General features: G+C 49.4%; 1 protein-coding gene across 2 annotated transcripts in view; it reads left to right on the forward strand.

Moving 5' to 3' along the window:
- Positions 1 to 7,774: 7,774 nt before the first annotated feature.
- Positions 7,775 to 20,139, forward strand: part of LRRC7 (leucine rich repeat containing 7) — a 142,877-nt gene continuing 130,512 nt past the window's right edge. For both annotated transcript variants that reach the window (XM_051625656.1, XM_051625655.1), the window contains exon 1: positions 7,775 to 7,809. In XM_051625656.1, the coding sequence (XP_051481616.1) occupies positions 7,785 to 7,809 (25 nt within the window). In that variant the 5' untranslated portion in view covers positions 7,775 to 7,784. The remainder of the gene's footprint in view (positions 7,810 to 20,139) is intronic.

Here is a 20,139-nt window from a genome sequence, read left to right on the forward strand (position 1 = left end):
AATGAGCCCAGAATTAGACACAATACTCCAGGTGGGGTCTCACTAGGGCAGAGTTAGAGGAAGAGAACCTCCCTGGACCTGCTGAACACACTCTTCTTAATGCACCCCAGGATACCATTTGCTTTCTTGGCCACAAGGGCACATTGCTGTCCCATGGATAACTTGTTGTCCACCTGGACTCCAAGGTCCTTCTCCATGGAGCTGCTTGCTAGCAGGTCAGCTCCTTACCTGTACTGGTGCACGCTGTTATTGCTTCCCAGGTGCAGGACTCTACACTTACTCTTGTTGAACCTCATTAGGTTCCTCTTTGCCCAGCTCTCCACTCTGTCCAAAGCTCACTGAATGGCTGCACAGCCTCCTGGAGAATCAGCCAATCCTCCCACTTTGGTATCATCAACAAACTTGCTGAACTTGTTAAATATCCAGTGTTGGCAGGAGCTCTGATGCAATGAGATGCTTTATTTTAATATTAATACGCTGTGTACCCAAGTGGCTGCTTTTCTTGTAACAAACACGCAAACTTCTACCGTAGCAGAGAAACATTGCTGGGGTTTATTCAAGCCAACTCCACTCCTGTGGGCTTCCCCATGGCCCTGACCCAGGGACTGGTGAGGCTGAACATCCTAAGCCTCAGGCTTTGAAGGCAAGGGCTGCTTTTCTCTCCATCAGTTTTTAATTGAGGTGTTTAGAAATTCCCAGTGACACTTGAAACATGTTATTAAATTCCCAGAGTGACCAGGTCACCATCCCAGCACAGCAGCTTCATTTTAATGCATTACCAAGAGAAGTAGGAGAATTAGGGGAACCTGAAGGTCCTGAGGAAGAACAAAGTACGTGAGTGCTTGTGTTTTGCCTTAGTTGCTGTCACCACAGTCCAGCTCCTCTCCTGCATTTCACTGAACACTCACTTCCCAGTGTCAACCATTTAGTTGTTGAAAGGCAAAGAGAAGCAAAGGAGAAGCAAAGGAGAAGCCAAGGCATGGTGGCTCCAGCTGTGATCCTGGGCTCTGGCTGTTATTATGGCATTAATTCCTGTGCTGTAACCCGACAGTAGCAGGATTCACAGAGCCAATAACAGCTTTTGATAACAATGATGCAATTGCTGAGCCTGAGTCCTTAACCAGTGCAACTCAGCAGGGGAATATTGACTTCTGCTTGGTTGTGCTGCTTCAGCCCCTCGTAGTCAAAATACTTAATATTGATTTCTTCTTTTTATTTTTTTTTTAAAAGAAAAGATAAAAAAGTGAATTAGTCATGTCATGCTGTTTCCTGGCAATTAATGTCTGTAATATATGAAAACACAGCATTGCATTGTGCAGCTTTGACACTTACCCAAAGCAATTAGTGTATGCAATAATGTTTCTTATGATTTTTTCCCCAATGTAAGAAGTAAAATAACTGTAAATTATCTGTTGAAACCGGGACATCTCACCAAGCTTTTCATGCTTTGTTCAGCATGTGAGTAAATCAAGTCCTGCCCCATCCTGTCAGTATTTCCCCCTTGAGCCTGACACAGACTGCCCAGGGTCATGGTGGACTCAACATCATTGGAAGGATTTAAAAGCTGTGTAGAAGTGGTGCTGAGGGACATGGGTTAGCACTGGACTGAGTAAAGTTTGGTTAAATTGTTGGACTCAATGATCTTAAAGGTCTTTTCTAGCCCCTCAATGTCCTTCTTGTCCTCAGGGGCCCAGAAGTGACCCCAGGATTTGAGGTGCAGCTTCACTGGTGCCCAGCACAGAGGGACAGTCCCTGTCCTGGTCCTGCTGGCCACACTATGGCTGATACAGCCAGGATGCTGGTGACCTTCAGGCCATCTGTGGTTCAGTGCCATGAAGATGTTGTTGAAATGGGATGAAAGCTCCTGGCATAGTGATGATGGGTCATTAGTTTGTTTAATCTGCCATTCCACTTTCAATAAAACTGGGGAATGTTGCATCCAATTTGGGTGCAGGTACTGATAGATTTACATCAAAGGGCAGTAACTAGGTATGAGAGCTGAAAAAGCTGGATAGAAAAACTTGTGCCTCCAAATGGCTGTAAAAGCACAAACCCAATTCCAGCATGGGAACACTGCCAGGAGGAGCTGCAGCTTCTGGCAGCGGCTGGGATCCTTCCAGCAGCTGTCCATGGGCAATGGCTTTCGAGTCCCAGCCCAGGACAGACACTCTGCTCCTGGTTCATCCTTACTGCTGGAGCTCATGTGCTCATTTGGAAGCAGTTGTTACAGCAGTTCATGTTGCATTCAATAGCACTTGTAATAGGTGGATAGCTTATTGTGAGGAGAAGTCCTGGGGTAACTGTTTCAGAGAAGTGATACAGCCCTGTTGGATGGTTAAACAGGCATTGGAGCAGCAGTGTGGGCATGGCTGTGGTGTGGGCACACTGGGGCTGCCAGGACACACAGACATGCTGGGGACAGGAGATGGTGGGCCCAGAGGTGGCTGCTTGTAGCTGTTCTCTGCTTTCAAACCTGAGGACCATGGGCGATTCTCCCAGCTCTTGCCCCTCATGGTTACATCACTACATGGCCATATTCTCCCACTTTGTCTTCTTTTTTTTTTTTTTTCCCCAAGATGATAAAATGTGTGGAAAGGCTTGAAAAGCTGACCTGCAAACCAAGGTGTTCAAATAAACAGCTCTGGCTGCTGCTGCCTCCACTCCTGGGGATAATGGAGAGGGGGGAGGGCTCTGATTCACAATTTGTCAACCCACAATGTTTACAATACTTGGGCTGGGGAAAAATACCTGTTCACAGAACTGATCCTCTGTAGGCTTTGCTTTCTGCTTCCTGCCATTGCTTAGTAACAGCTCTATTTTTAAATGTTAACAGGGTATTAGACAAAAAAACAATAAAATATGGAAGTTTACCCAATCTGCCACCTAACGGGCGTGAAACCCAGCGGGGACCCGGGTGGGCTGTGGGCACAGGGGGCCAGGTGCTGGGGGCCAGGGGCTGCCATTGCCAAGAGCTGCCCCATCAACCTCCAACCCTTCCAGCAGGGTTTAAAACAAATGAATCAGTAAGATGTGCGAGCTCCTCCGTGTCGTTAGCTGGTCAAGACCTCCCGGAGCAGGCAGGTAAGAGCTGTTGAAATGAGTGAAGGGTCTTGGCTAGTGCAGCAGCAGGTGGGCTGGTGGGAAGGAGGAAGTGGGCAACAAGGGTTGATCTTGGGAAAGGGCTCCTTGGGCACTTGCCTCTGCCCTCTGTCCCTGGGGTGTCTGCCTCCACCCCAGCATCCCTTCAGGAAGAGGGCTCTCACAGCTTCTCTGCCGCAAGAATACTATTTTTCTAGGAGTATCCAAATCTCCTGAAATTCCATCCTGACCATCTGATGCAGGAGAGAGCTTTTGCAAGTGCCAGAGAGACAGGAGCATGGCCCATCTGTACTGCTGCCCCCCAGCAGTGCTGGGATGGCACCAGCAACATCCTGTCTGTGGGACCCTCCCTGGTTAAAAATACCAAGATAAATGGGATGAGTGGGTTTGGACTAACCCCTCTGCCCAATCCACTGAAGCTCATGGGGAGTTAATTCACTGGGATTCCCAGTAGGTATTTCCCTTCATCCAGGTGTAACAATCAGCATTTATTAGTTATTTTCCTTTCCTGAGGCTGCAGCAGAGAAACCCAGTGAAATTCCTCAGGAACATCCATGTGCTTGGCCGAGGAAGAGCCCAGTGCCTATAAAGAGGTGCTCTTTCTGATAACAGGTTGTCCCTGAAGACCTGTGCCACTGTCACCTATGGTTGTGCTTATAATATATTTATATAAAGGTATGGTATTAAATATATGCACAAATCACTTGTTTGGTTGGTTGATTAAATGTTAAAGCGAGGCTCAGGCTTTTGGTAGCTGAGAAGCCATTCAGACTTTATCATTTGATTGCCACGGATACCATTCCTGCTGCAAAATGATCATCAGAAGAAAGCAACAAACCAGAACATAGATGGTTGCTGCATTCTTTTTGAGATATCCCAGTGACGCTGGTTTGGGAGCCCTGCCAGGCTGTGGCTGCCTTCTGCTGCTGGGTCCTCTCCTGCTGGCCTGCCCAGGGGCCCTGCAAGCACCGTGTCCCGCTGGGAAGGGGAAACCTGTGCACAGCAACTGCTCCAAAACCACCTACAGGGAGAAACGTAGAGTGAGTTACTGAGCGCCCAGAATCACAGACATTTTGTAGAGCGTTTTTGATAGCTGAGAATAATAAGAGCACGTCAGGAAAAAATGTGGTTTTTAAACAAATGAGAGAAAGTATGTTGTGAGCTGAGTCCTGAGTGTGAGAATCTGTTTGTTGGGACATTTAAAGCTAGAGTGGTGGTAGCAGGGGGCCTCGATGGAGGAGGAAACTGGATCACCTGGAGGATGGTTTGCCTTTCTCAGGTCTAGGAAGAAATATTTGCTCTTGGAGATATTCTGCAACTCATGGTGGTCTTGCCACCAGCTCCTCCCCTGCAGCATTCCTTCCTTCCCATGCCACTGTCCTGAGCCCCCTGAGCAGCTGTGGGCTGTTTTGCCCCTCAGGACCCAGCCATGCAGCACCAGGGACCCCCACTCCACACCCCCCTGAGCATCCTCCAGCCACCACCTCCCCTCTGAGCTGCCCCCTCTGCCTGTATCTGGTGCAGGATTATTATTTATCATCATTGTTCTCTTTCCCATTGGGATCAGCATCATTCCAGGGCTGGAAGCCTGTCCAAGGTGGTGGCAGCTGCTGCCGGGGGTCCTCCCTCCCACCTTGCTTATGCAGCACAGATGGGGATTGTAGCAGTAGAAAAAATTCCAGTGTCTGAAAGGTCAGGAGGATAGGAAGCCGGGAGCAGCCCCGGAGAGTTGCTGTGTTTGTTCCTGCTGCAGCGGCTGCGATGCCAGCTGGGGAGCTCTGGCTGCAGAGCCCACTGCAGCACAGCAGGGAAGGGGAATCCTCTCCCCTCCGTGCTCTGGAAGGCCCTAGGTGGGTGCTGGGGTGAGGGGGATGGCAGGAACGTGACAGCCAGCAGCTTCACCTGCACTGGCAGAGAACACTAGTGGGGAGCCTCTGCCTGGAAACAATCCTGATTTCCCACGTTAGCAGCGGGGCTGGGGATGACCTTCAGCTGCTCTTCATACAGGTGGCTCTGACAGGGAAAGTCATGCATGAGTTGTGGCAAATTTAGATGAAATTAAGGATTTGAGAGACAGCTGTAATTAGGTTTGAAGAAGACGTTTCAATACTTCTTGCCAGATAGACCTAGAGAGCTCAGCCTTCTCCAGGGCGGAATTTAAATAGCAGGGAAGGCTTTTGTGCACCACCTGAACATGGGATCTCAGGAGGCACGTACAGGGATTGGAGGAAAACAAAATGGCAGGAAGAGGATGAGCGATTCCTCTGACAGTCCTGGCCCTGTGGCAGCCCTGAGCCCACCAGTGCTCCCTGTGCCCTGCTGCCAGTAACGACATTTAAAATACATATGCATAGAATCTGAAAGTGATTGCAAATCAGGTAATGAGTGAGTGTCTGACTCACCTCGGCACTGCTCTGCCTGACACCACAGCACCTTCTGCTGGGGGACACAACCAAGGGTCCCTGAGAGTCTCCAAGCCCCCCAAGCTCCCATTCCCCTGAAGGAGACTGAATTTCCCCAGTAGGGAAGAGCAGGCAGTTTAGGATGACCAGCTGTTGTATTTTATGGTAGGTTTTCAAAGCACTTCCAGATCATCTAGACTAAACGCTATCACTATTTAGAAGAAGAAATTAGTTGGTCCATTTTGAAAAATCATTAGAATGTTTGACATCATAGCCTGCTGATGTCGTACCCTTCAGCAAAGTAACTTCTTCCTTTACCTGATCCAATATAATTTCAATACTTTGCCCTACTGCAGGCAGCAGGGATGCAAATATCCAAGGCTATTCCAGGGAATTCCCCAGCCTCCCAGCACCAATCATCCCTCGCTCCTTCCCTCTGCTTGTGACCCGTTTGTAACATCAGCCCTCGCCAAAATGTCATGTAACTCTCCGGGTTGTCACATGGGACAGGTCAGGTGAAGTCTCTTCCTGTGACCTGCTCATTCTTCTGACTGTCCCTCATGTCACAGCCCATCACTCTGCCCACCCATTTTTTCTATGGACTAAGAGATCTCAGAGCCTTTTTCTTCAAAATGCCAGAAAATGGGTGAGCTCCTGCTGCACATCTGTGCCCTTTTCCAGGTGGTGACAGTGGCAGTGGTGGTGACAGTGGCAGTGATGGTAGCAGTAGCAGTGATGGTGGGTTAACAACTCCTAACCTAGGCAGGGATGTTCCTACTCATCCCATCTTGCCCAGTCTGATCTTGTCCCACCCATCCCATCCCTCCCAGCTCTGGGAGTCCCCCAGGACTCCCAAGAAGATCTGTTATTGTTAGTTTATTTTTTTTTTTCTGAAGTTATTGCTGTTTTTTTGCCAGACACTGCACTGACCAGTCCCTCACACACCCAACCTGGAACCACCACTAACCACTCTGCAGAACCAACTGGATTTTTAGTTACCACTCACTGTGGCCTATTTAGAAGATGACCTGAAAATCAGCATCCATCTCTAGCACCACAGCCCGTGACTCATCCACTCTTCTCAATCTTCAAATCAAAGCCTCCAGAAATGGAGATTATCATTGTCTGGGAATATATAAAGAAGCACTTGAGAGGACTTTTTACAACCAGAAGGAACAAATCTATATATTGGGTCTTCTACAGGGAAAATGTTCAAAGCTTTATTAAATATAAGGAACTGTGTCCTTAATAATTGCTCCTTCTCTATGTATACAGATTTTTTAAAAATGAGAAGGAAAAATAGCTTTATTTCAGGGTATGAGTCTCAAGGATGTGCTCTGGTTGACTGTGCTGGCTGCCCAGCCAGTGTGACCCCAACAGGCTCAGGGAGCCCAAACCTGCAGAGCCCCCTTTAGGAACACATCCAGCTTTTTAATAAATTTTACTGAAGAAATATAATATTTTTAAAACTTTCCTTAGTCAGGTCTACAAGTGAACAGAATTCATTACGGAGGGGTGTTATTTCTATGTCCAGGTCAGTGAAAATCCTTTTAAGCAGAGGTGGTGAAACCCAGGCTATGGACTTGGTGAACTAATCAACTTCAGTTTCCCGTTGTGCAGCATTTCTGGACATGCTGGCATTCGAGTTCTTCAGGGTTTTGGTCTGGTCTTTATTTGCCTTGGTTCTCATATCTCCACTGGAATGGTGGAGTCCCCATCCCTGGCGGGATCTGAAAGCCCTGTAGATGCGGTGCTGAGGGGCAGTGCCTTGGCAGGGCTGGGGGAACAGTGGGACTTGATGGTCTTAAAGGTTTTTTCCAACCCAAACGATTCCATGATTAGATGAAAATGGCTCCTGCCGTACGGAAAGGAGGGAGACCGGGGGCGGGAGGGGGTGCGAGGCGGCGGGGGGACACGAGCGGTGGCTTTTCGGCGTCGCCCCCGCAGCGCGGGGATGCCCCGGCCCCGCCGAGGATGCTCCGGCCGCTCCGTCGGGGCGGGGATGGGACGGGCGGTACCGCCTGCGCGCACCGCACCGCTCCGCACCGCTCCGCGGGGAGGGCGTGGCCGCCGCACGCCCCCTCCGCGCCTCCCCTCCCCGCCCCTGCGCCGCCGCGGAAGGCAGCGCGGGCGCGCAGCGGGACCCGCCCCGCCGCCGCCGTGTGTCCGGACACCGCCCGCGCGGAGGCGGGTCCTGCGCGGCGGGGCCGGGCAGCCGCGGGCGCGGGCAGCCCCTCCGCGCCCCCGCAGCCTCCGCGCCCCCGCACCGCGGCTCGGCCGCGCATGGACGCGCGCTCCCGCCTGCACCGTGAGTACCGCCGGGCTGGGGCGGGGGGTGTCCCGGGACCGCCGGAGGGGCGTTCTGGGGGTGCCAGCGGCTCCCCCGCGCAGGGATGCCGCCGCCCACGCCCCCGGTGCGGGATGCTGCCGCGGAGCCGGGCCGGGCTGCGCGGCCGCGGAGCGCGGGGAGGGAGGGAGCGGGCGGGCGGGCGCGGCGGAGCCTCCGCCGAGGACAAAGGAGCGGCCGGGGGTTAGCGGGGGGTCCCCCCGGGGCAGCCCCGGGAACGGGGCGCTGGGGCCGCCGCCCCTTGCCCAGGGGACAGCTCGGGGGGTGGCTGCTCGGGGGGTGGCTGCTCGGGGGGTGGCTGCTCCGGGGGTGGCTGCTCGGGAGGTGTCCGCGGTCGTTCCCTTCAACCTGCCGGAATGGAGGGAGCGGTCGCGCTCGGCAGCGCTCCGGGAGCATCCGTGCCCGTGTCTGTTCCGCCCCCACGAAGTCCCCCGGGAGGCGCGGGGCGATGCAGGGACATCGCTGCTTGTCACCGCCGTGCGTCTCCGATGCTGTCACCCCCCCTGGTCACACAATCCCGTCTTTCAACCGCGGCGGCGCTGAGGAGGGCTGGTGTGCGCTGGGAGGTGGTTGCCCGGGGTTCGGGCAGCCCCAGGGCCACAGGAATGAGTTCATCCCTGTTCCTGGGGAATTTAGAAAAACCTTCCCAGCGCCTGGGCAAAGAGCTGGGGCGCGGGGGCTCGGGGCCTGTGTTCCCCCTCTGCCGGGGGGCCAGTGGCGAGGGGTCCCAGGGGATGGCCGGGTTATGTCAGTGAGGCTGGAGCAGGGAGGGCTCATGTCCGCGAAAGCACTGCTGAAAGTTCCTTGGTTTTGGGGGGATATTTTTGGTGCGTCCATCACTCCAATTAAGTCCCTTCATTTTGCTTTTTTGCACATCCGTGATTTTCAGCTCAAAACTCCGGCCACGTGCCGTTCCTGGCTCTAACCTCAGGTGTTCTGAGTCACGATAATCCTGAGGAGCAGATGAGATATGGAGCATTTTCCTCCTCGTTACATGACAGGAGAAGTGACTTCATCTGGTGGGTTTTGCCGTTTCGCATCTGCTCGCTCAGAGGCTGGCGCGGGGATGGATGCTTGCCATGGCAACCTCCACCTCGCATACTGCAGGCACTTCTTTGGAAGTAGCAGGACTTGTTAAAGGAATAGGAGCTGCTGATTTCAGAATCTACATCATTATTAAGGAATTGTGCGTCTTGGAAAACATGGACTCTTTTTTTTTTTTTCCCCCCCCCCTTTTTTTTGAGAATATTAATGTTGCTTCAGCTTGAGGTGTGGGGATGGGAGGGGAGTCAGGCTCCTGAGGAGATTCTGTCTTTTTCTTTCCATGCAACAACAGTGAAACGAGTTGTTCTCGTTCTTCAAACAGGATTAATTACTGTGTTTTATTTCAGAACCGTATTAATTTCATGATCTTATAATCAAATACCCTGATGTGTCGTGTTAGCTGGATGCCCGTCTGAACTTCAGCCTTGGCCAGTATTTGATGTGTAAAACTTTTTCGTTGTTACAACAGTATTTTTAATATTTATATTTAATTATCTCACCTGGGAGGAGCATTTCTGTGTGCTTCCGTTATGCAAATAATATTAAATACTTAAGAAACATTGTTTTACCGTTACACCGGTTTTCGCAGTTGCAAACGGCAACCATTGCTCGTTGTCCCCTGGATGCCGGGCAGGTCTGGAGCAGGCGTTGGGAAGCGAAGGCTGCTCCCTCTGGAGAGCCTGCCCGGGGGTCCTCGGGCACGGCGGGACCAGCGCTCCCCAGCCTGGTGGGATTCCATGGGAAGGAGGAATGGTGATGGTCACGGGCAAGCTCTTCACCCCTCGGTCCCAGAGGAACTTAGAAATGCTCCTTAATCATTCCTTAAATCGTTGGTACAGCGGGAGTTGCTTACAGAGCGGGGTTTTTAAAGGCAGGCTGTCTGTTACCCCTGGAGAGCCGCAGGGCAGCAGCGTGGGCGCTGTCAGGGCACGGGACTCCAGCCGCGTGAGGCACGGCCAGCCTGGCAAGTGTCTGCATCCGTGGGAAGCTCTGGCTGTGTGCGGGGAGCCTAACGCAGGGACGCAAAATCCGGCAGAGCACCAACTTCAGCCAGAAACCAGAGACCCAGAAAACGGGGATTAACCCACATCCGATCGGGGCCAGCAGCTGCTCCCGAGGCAGAGCAGGTGGCAGCCCCAGAGCCCCCCAGAGCCCTGTGCCCGCTGAGCCACCCCTGGCTCCGCACCTCCCCCTGCACCAGCACCCGCCCAGCCCCGGCACCGCCGGGAGCTGCTGTCCAGGAGCCTGGGGTCAGGGGTAGGGGATCAACGTGCAGCAGAGGTTTCCTGGTGGTTCTGAAATGGTGTTGCTGCTGGGGGTGAGGTGTGAGTGGTGGCTTGTCCCTGGAGCCTCCCAGGAGCCCTGAGCGTGGTCCCACCTAGCCAGCCCTGGGTGGCCCCACTCGGGCAGGGCTTGGGCTGGTGGTGTGGGAGTCAGACCTGCTGAAAGCCGGTGTAGGAAGAAATGTTCCCCTTTAATGAGGGGGTGTGAAGCCATCAGACCCGTCACAGGCACTTTGAAAATCTGCTGGTCCACGGGGTCAGTGGCTGAAAGCCAGCACTGAGCACCCCGCAAAGTGCAGCATGGAAAACTGCCCCAGAAATAGTCGGGGCTAGTTTATAATATAAACTAATGATCTTGGTAGGTCTGAGCTGAGCACAGACCAAGCACCCAAATGTTGTATTAAGCCCTATTTAAAGATTTGTAAGAGCCACCATGTGTCTTTGGTTTTCATCTCAGCTCTCTCTAATTTTAGCCTGGTTTCTGCAGGCTTTAATTCGCCAGCAGGGCAGATTGCATCAAATCCTGGGACAAGTCTTTCAGAACTGGTGGCTTTTTGTCTGATTTTTGTTTTTTTTTCCTGGGAATGCAGCAATTTGTTGATGCAGATAGATTCTGCATGTGCTTTACTGTGCATCCTCACCAGGCAGATACACACCTCTAAGTGTAACCTGCTTAGACTCATACTTAAAATCAACTTAGAAGTTATGGAGGAGTTGAAGGTGGGGAGGTGGGATGGTCAGGAGGAAGACCATGTGGAAGGAGCCATGAGTTAGGTTGGGTCAAACTCTGTGTAAAAGGTCTGGGAGCCCTGAGGAGAGGCTGCTGCTGGCAGTTTTGTAGCCAAGTGCAAAATTAGGGAAGTAAAGGAGCATAAATCCATACAGCTGGAGAGGTGCTCTGGTGAGGCGGAGCAAGTGAAGTGTTGATGGATGAAGTTATGGTGAGTGATAAAGGGAAGGAAGCCATGAGCTCAGGAAACCTGCTCTTTTTTGCTACAAGAGGTAGAACATTCTTCCTCCTGTAGCTCACTCATATTGAGGGTGAATGAATATACAGCTACATATGTTTAAGCTTATTGGAGGAAAATGCCTTTTTTTTGTTCCCCAACCCCAAAGTATTTTGCTGGGGAAAGCAGTGCTACTGAGATCTGGTGTGAAGAAAACCTGAGGAGAGCAAGTCGAACCTTTTAAAAGTGTAGGAGACTGTGGACAGAGAAACTCTCTTTCGAGGCAGTGAAGGGCAGCAGTACCTTTATTCGTGTCCAGAGATGGAGATGTGTGAAGAAGCTGGGGGGCTCTGTGGGTCTCTGCTGCTAAGCAAGTTCCCAGGGATGGGAAGCAAACACTCAGCTTTATGTCATGGAAATTGTCAGTCATTCCCTTTTTTGTTTCAATGACATGCTTAGGATGTAAAGCCACACTTGTGAAATCTCTGGTGCTTGGTTTGTCACTGGAGTTGGATGCATGGAAGATATGACACGGACTATAAATAGAGCAATCAATAGTGCCATCTTCCAGGTATAAAATAGGTACTTAAAGTGCATTTTGATAAACAGGAGGCTGTGCTCCTGCTGTGGGACATGGCAAGCAGTGCAGCAGAGCGTTCCTGGCTGCGCATCGAGGCTGGAGTCACTGGGCTGCAGGCACTGACCTTGGAGTCATGGAGCTGATGCTCCCTTCCCCTGAGAGTGCTGCTGTGACGAGGAGAATCAAGTGGAATTTAAAGCTGTGGTTGAGCTGAATTGTTTTTCAGCTGCTAGGTTTAAAGTATTGCTTTATGGTCTTCTTTTGTGCTTTTAAAATTTTTACTGCATTTGACTTAGGGAAGATTGTAGAAGAAAGATACTGGTGTGCCAGGAGGAAAGTGGCATTTCAGAAACTGCTCTGAGGACCCCCTGTCATCATGGACTGATACCTCACTTGTATCATGTCAGGAGTTACATGAGAGGCCACCCTCAGGGCTGCCTTTTGCTCCCTCAGCACATGTTGTTTCACCTGTAGTAGGTGTTGGGGGAGCAAGCCCTGGTGGGAGAGGAGCTGTGGGGCCTTGGGAAGGCTGTGAGGAGGTGAGAGCAGCTGTCACAGGGAGGACTCAGGTTTTTTGGAGCCGAGGAGCAGAGCTGTGGCTGGCGGGTCCTGGTGGCAGAGCAGAGTGGCAGCAGTGTCTGCTCTGGCAGGGCTAGGAGCTCAGTCTTCAGCTTTTCAAACCCTACCAACCCCTCCTGCTGGCTGCTTCTCTCTTGCATCACTTTATTCTCAAATATATTAAAAAAACCACATTTAAATGCCATATCTTCTCCTGGTTGCGGTTCTCAGTGTTTGACAGTGGAAGAGTCTTTGGGGCAGAGGCTCTCCATCCCTGGCAGATCTCTGTGGGATGTTTATTGTCCTTGTTACTCCAAACAAAAGGGCAGCATGACAGGCTGGAGCATCACCCTGGCAGGAGGGAAACATGGGATGGTTATGGAGCAATGCCTGGGGGCTGGGGGGCTGGTGGAGGGAAGGCTGAGGCTGGGGAGGGAAATGTGACACCCCTGCAGGGAGGGTCTCCTGGCACCCACTGGGCAGCATCACTTCATAATTAGCACAAAATCTGCTCAAGGTGTTGCCAAAGTCTCTTTGTACCTTGTGCCCAATGTTGCCTGGGGTATTTGATGCACTGATCAGCCTGTCTGGTGCATGTGTGAGGCTTTCCACCTCTAGGCATGCTGGAGCCTTAGCTGCTGTTACAATAAAAATCCTGAGATTTCCAAGCCTGAGCACTAAATTGGTAGCTTTCAGCAGTTCTCTAATTACGTGAGGCATTTTTTGTACTTAACAAATGGTTCTTATTCTTGCCAGCGCTTCAGCCCGGTGTTCTAGGACTGTGGGTGTCAGGGAACAGAACATATTTCTGTGTCTGTGAATATGATCCCACACGTTGTCTTAAGTGGGAAAATGTTCACAGCCCTTATATGGTGAGGGATTTTTTCCTAAATCCATCAGTGCTTTCTCCTGCAGTAAAAATGCAGTTTTATCTTCCTGGCACTTCGTAGGCTGGATATTGATTAGGAACCACAAATATGAAATGGGCTTTCTTTTTTTTCTTAATTTTTTTTTTTTTTTTTTTTTCCCTGGCAAAAATATCCTGCAGTGTAACCTGCTCTGTCTTGCAAACTGTTCAGGGATTGTCTCTAGAAATCACTGCTGGTTTTCAACAGCTGATCAATGTGTAGGTGCCAAAGAATAGCAAAGTACTTTAGAGGACCAAGGGGGCTCCTCTTTATTTTTATCTGGCATTGTGCATCTCTTCATCATCTCTGCTGTGACTGTACATGCTCCTCCTCATGCCCAGCCCTTTTGACAGCAGGTTTGCAGTCTCCTACAGCCAAGCGCTGTAGAAGCAGCTCCAATGTCTGCGCACCCAGGCTCAGTGAGGTGGTGCCCAGCTGTGTGCCGTGTTCCCAGTCCTGTGCCAGAAGGTGCCCTGCTCTGCTGGGCAGGGAGATGTGGGAAATCCAGGAGTTACCAGAGCAACTTGTGGTGTTCTGCATGAGCGTCAGTGAGAGGCTGGCTACAAATTCATGAGCGTGCGAAACAAAGGGTGAAGGGCTCTTTAGGCTGATGGAAGAGCAGAATTACCCTCCAGCGGATTTTGCTGAGAAATACTCATTTGTGCATTAGGTGTTCCTGCCCAGTGGCATAACACCCCCAAATCCTTTTTGTTTGTAACAGGAAGGCTTTGTAATGCCTATGGTCATGGGCAGGAGCAGGAGGTGTGGGGCTTCATCCATGCTGCATGTCCATGGGGAAGCTGGCGGTTGAGGCTGGGGGGAGGCTGGAGCTGCTGCAGCTGGAGGCTTGTCTCCCTTTGTAGAGAGCACCCAGCTGGTGTGCATGGGAGACAGGGCAGAGTCATGACATGAACATGGACACTGTTATCCATGGGCGAGCAATGTCATCTGAGGAGCTTTCATGACCAGCTGTGTTTGGAGGGGCTGTGCATGATGGTCCCAATCAGCATGGGTGCATGACAAGAAGGGAAGGAGATGGCTTAGTGTGGAGGCACTGAGGAGTGGGGATCTGTGGGGATCCATGGGGACTGGCAGGGCTCCATGGGGGCAGGAGAAGGTCAGGCAGCTGCTGCGAAGCAGCTGGAGTTGTGGCCTGTAGGACAGCACTGGACACCTGTCTGGCTTGTGCTGTAGGGTCTCCCAGATTCCTTCACCTGCTCCTTGGGAAGGTCCTGTTGGTGTCTGATGCACAGCACAAGTCATACCTGTCTCAAATGCCCAAGTGAGCCACGTTGTGTCAGCTGCACCGTCCCCTCTGGGGTCTGGGCACAGCAGAGATGCTGCTGTTGATTCACAGATGCTTTTGTTGCCTCATGAATTAAGCAACTATTGTAATCCTGTATATGAGCAGGAAGATGAATCATTACAGCACAGAAATTTAGTTGTGATCAATATTAATGGCAGTTCAAGGTTTAATAATTTTCTTGAAGGTTCTGCAACGGAGCAGAACATTTGTTTACATGGATGAATGTTTTAATTTTTAAGGCAGGTCTTAAGAATGAAAACAAATTAGATCAGGTTTTTTAGACCAGGTATCTTCTTGGAGTGACAGTTACATAGCACTGCCTCTTGCTTTCTGAAAGGAAGAAGCAATGGGAGTTGTAGGACAACATTTATATTTTGAAACTTATCTTTTTACTAAATACTTAACAGAATAATACTTCATGTGAGAAATGCTAAAACACAGATACATTGTATTTGTAGCCCCATATTGATACAGTCTAAATAACAACCGTTTTTGTAAGTGTCACTTAGAACAGAGGGTTTGACTCAGAGCTGTCTCCAGGCAATCCCCAAGGACTGTCACCAACTTGGACCCCACAAAGGGCTTCTGCCTGATGTGCCATTTTGGGAACAATGGTCTGCATAAAATCTGAGAACAAACCTCAGTGAATGCACAGGGATTTGTAAGATGATTTCTTAGGACCAGAAACCAGGGTTTTCTTCATTTATTTTTCCATGGTATTTTCCTAAGCACTGAGGGTTTTTTCCTGGTGGAGCTGCATTTCAGGGATCCTGCAAAGTGTCTTCCAAAAGGGCTGCACTAAAAACTGAACACTGGCATGCTTGTCCCTGCTGGCACAGCAGCATTCAAACCCATGCACAAAAACTCCTTTCAAGTAAATATTTCTGTGCATTTCCAAGGCTAACCTGTGTCTGTGACTTCATCCTGCCAGGCAAAGGCACTCTTTTTAATGGGATGTCATTCCCACTCTGCTGCTGAGTGATTATCCCCATCCATAATGGCAACAATATGTTGGTGTCGACACGTTCAGAATTAAGCTCCTGGACCTGCCAGTCAGAGCACGAGGGCTCCTGGCGTCCTTGAATCATCGCTGCTATTTTTGTAGGGATGGATTTAGCATCAATAGGTGTGATGCAAAGTGTCATGCCATACTTAGTCCTTGTCCAAGACATCTTCATTTCGGAATGGCTCTCTTGTATAAAGTTAATCAAGACAGTCAGTCTTTATCCATAGGGAGGATTGGGAGGGGGGAAACAAACAAACAAAACCTAGTTGTGTAATTTGCTTCCCAGTTTTTCTTGGATTTAACTGGCTTTGTGTGAAGTCCAAGGAAGAAAATAGTTTCCAAGGCAGTTAAGTGATGACCCTGCTTGTGAGGTGTCTGTTTTGTGCAGTGACTTGAATCTTGTGGCCCATGGAGCTCAGTGGGATGACCTTGGCTGTGGCTGGGTTTGGCTCTGGTCCATCGCTGTCTTTAGAGACGCTGAGGCCCACATCCCTGATTCAGAATATGGGGCTTTAACCTGCTCCTAAGCCCACTCCATCCCCTCCTACAGCCGTGTGTTGGGTTGTTGCTGTTTTCTCCACCTTTCAATGTTGCATACTGTGTCTCAGCAGAAAGACTCTGCTGTGGTCACCTCTGTTTCTGGCCCCCATGCCCCACCAGCGCCTCCACCCGCTCTGGCACCGCCTTGCCCCAGGGAAGGAAATCAGGATGGAAAAGGAGCCAGGACACTGGTGTTTCTCAGGACTTGCATCTCCTCTGTGCAGCTCCTGCAACTGGGATATCATCTGTAAATTGGGTTAAAGCAGAAAAAACCTCATCAGAGCTGGCTGTCAGATTAGCTTGAGATTAGATAATTCTTAATTACTTCTGTTAGATTTGATTGCGACTGGTCACACTAAACTCATTATAACAAGTTACGGGGTCACCTAAGGAGAAACTGAGAGGGGGGTGAACATACTGTGCTATCAAAAGTGATTCTCTGATAGCAGGTTTATTTGGAGCTTGGGTTTTTGCACTGGAGATGATGAGAAGGTGCTTCTGACCCATCTTCTCCAGACCACCCAGGATTTGGTAGATATCTGTCATGTTTCCCCCAACTCGCCTCTTTTATATACTGACCTACTTGGTGACTCTTCACAGAGAAGACTATACCTTTGCCCATCCTTTTCATCCTACTTTGAGCACTTTCCATATCTAGTATGTCCTTCCCTTTTATTTCAATGAGGGGACCATTTTTTATAGCTTTAGAATAGCTCTGGGAAACCTTAAGGCAAAAGAAATTATGTCCTTTCTGAAATACTTGGCATTTTTCTAGTCCATTAGCCTGAATGCACTGATTTTGGGGTGAGCAGTGTGAAAAAACGTAACTGGCATGAACAGAAATAGAAGATTAACAGAATACAAAGAATTTGTTCTTCATAATAAATGCTTCCCTAAAATACAATACCCTTTAAGAGGAGTGTTCATAGCTGACGGGAAAGAAAGAACAGCGATCATTACCTTTCCAATGAACTGATAAGTCTGCATATGAAATAATCTCCAGAAGGTACCTCTTAGCTTCTGTCCATCCTTTTTCTCCACCTACTTCACACTAGAAAACTTGGTTTCTTCTTTCTTTGGGCTCAAGAAAAAGCACTTTAACATTGAGTACAAAATGTGTTACTGGCCCTTGTCTCTACCGTGTAACTCATGTGTGTGCATTTGTGTATGTGTATAAAAAGATACAGATTTATATCAATACATGCATAAACAGTTGAAGTTGCACCAATCATAGAGACTTCTCCCTCACAATAACAGAGGTCCTGAAAACTTTCAGCAAGTAGAATCCAAAGCATTAGTGACCTTTATGACTTTGCAAAACCTTCAGCACATGGTGGTGCCAGGGCTTCGTTTAACCTCCTGTGGTTTCTTGGCTCCCTCTGAAGGATGGTTGGTGGGATCATTTGTGCTGAAGCAGGTAAAATTGGAAATAATCAGGGGTGAGTTTTTTCTTTTTCAGTTTTACCCAGAATTTCTGGAATGTTTACATTCAGAAATAGATCTTTTCGGGTGTACAAGAACTTTTCCAAACCCGCTCTGTGCTTCTTCAGTCTCATGAAGGATCTTGCACATCTGCCAGACTTTAGGCTCTGAACTGAAGTTTTCCAGTTCATTGTTGCTTCCCAGATACATATTTTTGTCTAGAAAAGGTTTAAAACAAGAGGGAAAAAATACAATTCTCTACCTAGGATAGAAACTTTTATGGTCTTCTGTTTTGAAATGTTCTCACTCTTTTGGAAGACGAGTGTGTTGTGGTTTGGTGTGGAGTGGCTGTTCTTTCACCAGGGAAGTTTTTCCCACCCTCCTGAGACTCCAGGTGGATTTGACCAACAAGTCAGCCTTGGGACAAGCACAGCCCATCCTATAGTGGGGAATGCCCTTAGCTTTGGGAACTGTGTCACCCTGAGTGGCTGGGATCCTCAGGGTACCAAGGGAGCAAGGACTGGCAGGGCAGCTCCAGGAGAAGTGTGATACCTATGGAAACTTGAAGAGTCACATGGGGAGACCTGGTTTCTGAGACTTCAAATAATGTTCAGTAAATAAAACTGTTAGTTGAGCAAGGATGAGAAATGAAAGACAAGAATAGCTGGTTGTGAAGTATCATCCCCATGTGTATGGAAACAGCTGGTCTGTGGCAAAATGAGTGTGAGACAGTGTGGATAAAGGTGATGTCATAGAAACGCACCAAAAACTTGCCCTGGTGCCAAAGGAAGGTTCATTCTGTGCTGCTGGGAAGCTCGACTGGCCACTCTGATCCTGTGACACAGGCTTTCCACGAGTGGGAATGTGCAATGTTAGTCTCGGGTTTTCAGATATAGCATCTGTTGCTGCCTTCTAAAAACACATGTAGCAGCTCTGGAATGCACTTAATATTTAACATTTCAGCTTGGTCACGTGGCCCTTAGTTTTAAACTGCCAGCTGAGCATTAATGGACAAACCAGATTTGCTGCAGGATCTTTTAGCAATTCTTTTCTAACTTGTGATTTCCTTTCCACTGTTCCAAGTAAATGCAGAGAAAAATGGAAGCCCCTCTTTCCCCCCTATGACTTGGAAGACACCTGTGTGTTAGGAGGACTATATATTCAGAGCTCAGCCAAAGCCTTGCCCTGAGACAGGAGTGCAGGAGTTGTCCCCCACACGGGAGGTTTGTGGAGCACGTTGCACGAGCAAAGTCACAAGCTCTTGCCAAGCAATAGCAGAAGGGACCAACTGCAAACTCCTTTGCCATCCCAGGTTCAAGGCCATAGTGCAAAAGGCTTTTTGAGATGAGGTGCATCCAAAAGAGAGGTGACCTGCCTCCAGGCTGCAGGAGGTGAAGCAGATTTCTGTTGGCTGCTGTGGGGAGGGTGTTGCAGCAACACACTGCACTTCAGTGCTGGAGCCAGAGAGGAGCAGAAAGGGTACTTGGAAATTGTGTGCTGGAAAAAGCTATTAATATTAAGGCACTTTCTCTGATTTTCAACTGTGAACTGTAATTTAGTATGATTATTTGTTTCCTAATAAATTGTGTGTAGCTCCTCTCAACCTCAAAACACATTAAGCTTTTTGCTCTGATGTCTGTTGTGCAGGCTAATGTAATTAATCTTTGGAAAGGAGTTTATGACCAGATGCATAAGATTTTACTCTGAGATATCATGGAGTTTGTTCTTTCTATCTGGATATACTCAGAAGGTCAAATTCTGCTCTTTTCTATCCCCATAATTTAGTTGAAGTCAGGAGAGCTCCACAGGTATAAATGAAAGTACACTTGTGAGATCCAGGAGCAGCACAGGAGGGTACTGAATTTGAAGTGAAGGAGGTAGCACAGGAGTGAGTTGAGAGAGCTGTCCATGGGGTTTGTCTTACAAAAGCTTCCAACGTTTCAGCCGGAGCAGGTACAATTCAGCTGATGGAATTGCAATAAGGATTTTCAATTCAAGTAGAAATAAAATACAGAGTAGTGACTGCTGACACTGTGTTACTGTGGGGAGAACATGAGCACCTCTTAATTAGTGAGGGGAAAAAAACTTATTAGCAAGGTACATCATGACATTGTTCTGGAGAGGAGTGTTTTGTTATTAAAATTAGTTTGAAAGCAAAGATAGTTGCAAGCTAAACATAATTTAAGGTTGTTTTCCCACTTTTTGTCTCCCTTGTTTTCTCCTCTTTTTGCTTATCTTTCCAAATTGTGATGGAACAAATTCTGCTTTGACTGATTTTCTGTGTAAGCTGGTGCTCAGTTTCTGTGTGCAGACCAGGGGTTAGTCTTGTGCCTGCCCAGGCATCAGCCGTGCTGGTGTCCAGCTCCCTGGGGAGCTGCCACCTTGCCCAGCTTACAGTGTCACACCCTCTGTCCTTGTGTCACCTCTGCCTTGCTGGCCATCACCTTGGGTACTGTTGGGACTTGACTGGGAGCCCCAGGAGGGTCCAGCCCGTCCCAGGCAGGACTGCAAAATGAGGGAGCCAGCTCACACACTGGGGTGAAAACCACCCCAGGTTTCACCTTCGTTGCACCTACTCTGGCCTTGTAGCACTCAGGGTGTCGTTTTGGAAGGTTTAACACCCACCCTACCAAAATATCCTGTGTCAGTATCTGTGTCGCCTTCTTCTCAGGGAAGAAAATAGAGCTGAAGGGTGAG

Source organism: Apus apus, chromosome 7 (assembly GCF_020740795.1).
Source record: "Apus apus isolate bApuApu2 chromosome 7, bApuApu2.pri.cur, whole genome shotgun sequence".
Taxonomy (NCBI): Eukaryota; Metazoa; Chordata; class Aves; order Apodiformes; family Apodidae; genus Apus; species Apus apus.